The sequence below is a fragment of the Charadrius vociferus genome, unplaced genomic scaffold (genome assembly GCF_000708025.1).
Source record: "Charadrius vociferus isolate BGI_N301 unplaced genomic scaffold, ASM70802v2 scaffold477, whole genome shotgun sequence".
Taxonomy (NCBI): Eukaryota; Metazoa; Chordata; class Aves; order Charadriiformes; family Charadriidae; genus Charadrius; species Charadrius vociferus.
In genome coordinates, this window is record NW_009649449.1 from 4,336,586 (window position 1) to 4,343,006 (window position 6,421).

At 40.0% G+C, this 6,421-nt stretch overlaps 1 protein-coding gene across 1 annotated transcript; it reads right to left on the minus strand.

The window, feature by feature from the left end:
- Nucleotides 1–1,010: 1,010 nt before the first annotated feature.
- Nucleotides 1,011–6,273, minus strand: PEX10 (peroxisomal biogenesis factor 10). The gene is made up of 5 exons (XM_009889675.1): nucleotides 6,159–6,273; nucleotides 5,076–5,482; nucleotides 4,103–4,278; nucleotides 3,661–3,796; nucleotides 1,011–1,249 (listed from the first exon to the last, which is right to left on the minus strand). The coding sequence occupies exons 1-5, from the start codon at nucleotides 6,271–6,273 to the stop codon at nucleotides 1,178–1,180; spliced, it is 906 nt and encodes a 301-aa protein (XP_009887977.1). The 3' UTR covers nucleotides 1,011–1,177.
- Nucleotides 6,274–6,421: the final 148 nt, after the last annotated feature.

Sequence of the window (6,421 nt, forward strand, 5' to 3'; positions counted from 1 at the left end):
AAAGATTTATTGAAACTGTAACTCATGATCCACAGAGTGGACCATCTGACTTTTTCTCCCCATCTGTATTTAAAGAATACAAATAAATTCATCTTGTATGTTTCCTGTCATGCAAGAAAGACAAGAGATGTTAACAACTAACAATCATCTTTTGCCCTGCTGCTCCGAATACTTTTATAACTTAACTAATAATAGCTTACAGAAATAAACCTTGACAAGGTGATGCTGCTGAATCCCTCCTCCTTTATACTCTGAAGTATAAAGTATTGACTTAGCTGAAATAGCCCTTATTGCCATAAAGAGCAGAGGGGGTCTTGTGGCTGAAGTCAGCTTCTTCCCTACCTGTGTTAAGATTGTGGAAAACACCACACAGGCAAAACTAAAGCTGTTATAAAACTAACGTTTCATAGTTGAGCTCAGTTTCTATTAGTATGCATACTAGGACTTTTTTGAAACACCACTTGTTACTTTGCTGTAGTCTAAATGTCTAGAATACTTGATGGAAAGTCGTGATATCCAATAGTAATAGAAGAGCTTTGAGTTTGGAAGCTGAACGTTAATTGATCAGTGTGCACAGTAGTCTGCGTTCCTATGGGTTGGCATTTGTTGCTTCTGTTGATCTAAGGGAAATTCACAGCTTGTCAAATCAAGGAAACCTGCTTTATTGTTAACCTTGTTATGAAAACAGAATGGTACATGACATACCTTTATCATCAGAACTTCCACTGCAGTTAAACTAAGGATTTGTGTACAGCTTGTGTCCTTTTTGCCTGAAGCCTACAGCGTGGACTTACTGTTATGTTACAGGAGGAAGGGAGTCTTACTAATCGTAGGATTTTACTGATACCTTACACAGTCTATGAAAAGTTGGAAGACTTGTTATCTACACTTACATTTAGAGAATGGGAATCTGATTTAAATCCTTCATTGTCCAGAGTGAAGAAAACTTAGATTTGTGTAAGACGTATTTTTAAAATGGTCAAGAACCATGTTAGAAGAAACATAAGGGCAGAGGCAGAAATAGATTTATTCTGTAAAACAGGAATGAAGTACCACCTTGCACAGGCAGTTAGCAGTTCAATTATAGTCTTTTTCTTGGACTAACTCAAGCTGTATGGTAACTTCATAAAGGGTATGAGAGCTGTGGTCCTTGCCATGAAATAGAAGATTTTTTCCTTTACAGTTGATAGTGACGTAGGTAGATCAGTTTCTGAGGATGAAACTTCTCTCTGCACAGTGGACATTCTGTCTACAAAAAGAAAAGAAATTAGATAGATGTACTGAATTGGTGTATTTAAAAGTTAAAAAAATCCAAAGATAACTGTTTAGCTACTTCTAGAAAATATTTGGCATCCGTAATTCAAAAACCCATGTTTTCAGTCCAGTTTGTGATGCAAGCTTAACCATGTAAAGCACTCTAAGTTAACCCAATTTAAAAAGCAACTTGAGGTGATATGGGTGGTGAAAAACTGGATCTATTCTTAACAGTTCTTTTGCTCTGTGTGTGTGTTTGTTTTTTAATCTAGGTGGCAATTAACTTCTTCAGTTAATTTTGCTAACAAGTGGAATCAGAAAAAACTGCAGTTAGAGCCAGTATGAGGAAACATTTATTCATGTACACTAGTAGTATTTAAAGATACTGACTGTGTGTTATAAGATACTCTCAGCTCTCCAAATCGGAGCTCTAAAATTTTTGTATCCTTGCTTGGTGAATCCAGTAGGAGTGTCAAAGGGATTTATTGGGTCGGTACATTCCAATAGACTAGAAGTGTTGTTAGTGTTAAGAAAAAAACAAGCTTAAGTCTTTGTATCTGAAACAAAATCCTCTACCGTGGACCTTGAACGGCTCTCTGAGTAGTAAATTAGTCACCAAGCCTTTAGGGCAAAGAATAAGGTAAAGATGCAATTATAGTGAATGGATGTTTTCAGATTTGAAATACCACTGTGTAATGCAGTTTTAATACTGTCTCCCTACAGATATGTGCATCTGGGACAGCTTTAGAATTGACAGTAATGCAAAAAATGGTCTAAAATAAATGTCCCCAAACAGATATAGCTCTATTGTCAGGTACTACTCACTGAAAATTGACAACTGAAATTGTCAGTAGCCTTCTAAGTGTACTTCTGTTACATTCAAATTTCTATTGCCTCCACATTATTTGAAGATACTTCGAGCAGGGAGTCAGCAGGGCAATTTCTAACGCTAACTTGTTTGAAGTTCTTCCTTAATTTTGCAGTCAGAGTTGTTATGGCAAGTGAGGACTAATCTTCATTCTAGATTACAAGAACAACTTTTATTTAATTGATGCCCAACCACATAAGGGACCAAATAAGCTTGAATAAGACCACAGTGCAAAAGGATAATTTACCTGTTACTCTAATCAAACTTCGAAAATGTGTGTGAAAATTTCAGCTCATCATGCTTCAGCTTCCTACTGGAAACCATAAAAGCCCAAACTAAAGTTTTGGGAGATAGATACAAATCCGTTTTGCATCTGCTTACTAACTGTCAGCTTTGAGTGATTTCCCACCCCTCTTTTTAAAAAAGGATTAAATGAATCTGACTACCCAATAAGAGCATCTATTTTCACAACCTTGGAAAATACATCTGAGTAATTCAGTAGATTACCACTCCTTCCCTGCAGCTAGATGAAAGCTTCTACCACAGCTTCTGACAGCATTCAGGCAGGACTGATGAACATGGCCAGCTCTTTACAAGCGAATCTGAAGTGACTTTCTATGTTTCCTGATTTGTGTCAGGGTGGCGTTAGGAAGGCAGTAGCTCATTGCAAGTTGCCTTGTAGTCTGTGTCTTCAAAAGGTGTATCTGTCGTAGAACTTAACAGCTTGCATAGGTATAACCTTGATGCCTTTCAATACAGGCCTTTGCCTATACTGACTTTAGTGTCAAAATTGATTTTGGATCTTAGGGAAATTCTCTGAGAAGTTCTATTTGCTTGATTCTGTTCCACCACAGCCATACTAGTATCTGTGTAGGAAAATTTAAGTAGATCGCACCACTCATTTCTAGAACAGCTGCAGTAATCCATCTAAATTATAGCACAGCCATAGTCTCTGGGGCAAAGATCTTATTTGTAAGTAACACTTGATGCCTTTTTTCTGGCAAGCAGTTTTCATTCTTTAAAGAAAACAAATGGACAAAGTCCTATTCCATAATGTCTATAAAATCCTTAATGGATGAAAATTCTGTTGTATTTCATTAATCCAGAGCAAAATCCGAGTTGAAAATACCATGCATAAAAGCTAACTCAGTTTGGTTATAACTTATTCATTCCTTTTCACTGGAAATGAGGTGAAGAAGGCTTCACAACATTAACACTCTTGTTGTTTCTTTGCAGTCAGAATGATAGCCTAGGTGTGTAGATAAAGGAATTCTCTCCATGTCTGACTTCCACAGTAGTCTGATTGCATTTCAATGGTTGGGACAGAAAACTGCTCACCTTATTTACCTCATCTATGTAATGCATAGTCATTCTATTCTAAATAAAATATATAGGTCCTGGTAAACTCTCGTGTGGGGCTTTTGGGTGCCTTAGTGAGAGAAAGGGTGTTACTTCAACGCCCAGGCTGACAGGTATTATCAAGTAGAAATTTCATCACGTTTACCCCTTCCAGCCTCCGTTCGTCCTTCTGTACTTACTCTGGTGTTGCACCATGCCGTGATGCATTCCCAGCAGAACAGGTGGCCACAAGGTGTGGCTGTCGTATGTCTCCGTTCTTCCAAACACAAAGTGCAGCGGGAGTGGCGCCCAGCAGTTTGTTCCTTGGTTGTATTTCTAATTAACATAGTTACATGTTACTTAATTTTATTTAGCCTGCTTGTAAGAAATATTTGATAACACAATCTTAAAGTAAACCCCATCTTCAAGTATTAACCCTTTTCTTGAAGATCTCAAGAAACAAGAAAGCAAAGCATGAAATCTAAGAGATGCTTAAAACGGTGAGGAATGCATCAAAAGTTACATAACATCAGGTTGGAACTTAAGTGAAAGCGTCACTCCAGTGTTTTCCCTGTTCATGAAAGCTATTACATTTCCCACCATTGCATCCACCTCTTTCCTAGTAAGTAAAAATCATCATACTTTTGATGAGCTAGGTTGCGGTGTAGTTTCCATTCCTGCCTTGCTCTCTGCTTCTGTTTGAAGCTGTACATCTGAATGCCAATTGTCAGAAGAAGATGGAAGAGTGAAATTATTCCAAGAAACTTGTAACTTGATTGAATACTCTGATCTTCTCCTTGCAGTCCTCCAAAATGCAGCTATGTAGTTTACAGAAATAGAGAAGTTTTTTTACTGTGGTTTTATGAAACTATGCCCTGCCCCTTCCCATATCAATAAATTCTTGCTTTGGTATTCTCATTTCTGTCCAAAAAATTGACACATTTCTAAGACTTAGCAACCTGCTGTCTCTCAGGAGGTCTAATGTATCCTGAATGCATCTCGTTTAGTCAGGCTACATGTAACTTTGTGCGAAGATCAGTTGTCTTGAGTTGTCTGTCTGTCCATCAAAACTGCTGCTTTAATTGGTTTGGTTTTGTTATGTAGCTCTGAGCAAATAGTTAAGACACCTCTTTTTCCACACTGACATTGGGAATTGTTGAGGAGTCTTCTGTCTATACACATTCCTGGGCCAGTGGCTGATGTTTTTTGGAAAGATACTTACTGAAAAGATGATGTGAAATTAAGCTCTTCATATAGAAAAATAGTATCTAAACGCATACTGATTTTTGTTCAAAACTATATTTAAGTATTCACCATGGGTTTGTTAAGCCAGTTCTCAATTTTTGTGTATATGCAAAAGACAGACTGGACTAGACTGTTCTGAAGTTACAAAGGGTATTAACTTCTGACAGTTCATTCACATTTAACCTTTCAACTACAGGGACTCATAACCCCTCTACGTAATATTAAAAATTTCCCTCTAACCCAGTCTGCTCTGCCCATATTATAATCAGCTACAGCCAAATTCTATATCCCTTTTACACACAGGGCAGCCCCAAAGAGGCAAAAATACTGCAGTGGACACTACTTTCAAACAAGAAATACATCCACTTACATACGTGATTCCGGTGATTCTTTTAGACAGGTGATAAAAAGTGCCACTTATGTAGAATACTGCCAGATGTAGTCGATGAAGTAAAGGTATGCATTGTTTAAGAACATGCACAACTTGTAAGACTGTTTTCTTCTGCTGTTCCGTAAGCTCCCCAACTTGTTTCTGTATCCAGTTTCGTATTAAGGTCCTACTGGATAAGCCAAGTGCTGGGTTGCTCCGCGAGGTTCCGGACTCATCAGCTTCTGTCTGCAACTCGTGTTCCAGATGCAGCAATCCCTTTTCTAAGCAATAGGGTACTACAGTATGAAGAGCAATGAAGACGGCCCGTCGAAGAAAAGAAGGTACCCTTTTCTTGGTTGAGTCGACTTGAACAATGTTAACATACTCTTCACCCAGAGTCTGGTAACCTAAATAATGTGTGTAACAGAAAACATGCAGGGTGAGATGGCAATGGCATCCTCAGTGTGGCTGAGCAGTGGTGACAGGCTGCTCAGGATGGAACACATCAGGATTTGGAGTTTCAGAAACAGCTGCATTTTTTTTTTGTGTTGAATGAGGTGAGCATTATGTGTACATCAGCATCTACAGCGTCAGTATCTGCAATGGTTTTAGGCTTAAAGCAGGGATACTTTTTCATAGTGTCATACCTCCCTTTTTAAAAAGAAACTTGCTTTTAGAAGAACATTATCTGGGTTGATAAACTGCTGCATTTGAACTCAAACTGCTGACAATTTAGTGGTTTCATATTTAATAAGAGGCATTTATAGAAAAAACCAACAATCAAAAAAACACATTAAACAAATCACTGTCACGCAGTCTCTCTCCAGTTGGTAGTCGCCAACAAACAGCTGCCACCCAGGACAGAAAGCTCATTTTTCACCCTGGGGCAGGTTGCCCCGAGAAGCTGTGGCTGCCCCATCCCTGGAGGTGTTCAAGGCCAGGTTGGACGGGGCTTGGAGCAACCTGGGCTGGGGGGGGGTGTCCCTGCCCAGGGCAGGGGGGGAGAACTGGATGGTCTTTAAGGTCCCTTCCGACCCAAACCATTGTATGAAATGCTAAATCCGAAGCTCCTCGGCACAGTACCTGACAAAGTGGTAAGGACGAAGTAGGCGACATCGGAGAGCAGTTCGATCTCTCTCCTCCACTCCAGCCACCTCTTGGCACCTACGGGACGGAGATCATCGCGGTCACTTGACATGAAATTCCCTCCTGCGGGAGCTCCTCCCACACGCCCCAAGGCGGGACGGGCCCACCTCCACCCCCGAGCCGAGAGCTCTGCGGTAGCGCGGGGCCGGCGAAGGGGAGGGAATCGCTGCAGTCCCTCCCGGCCGCCCACCACACCGGCG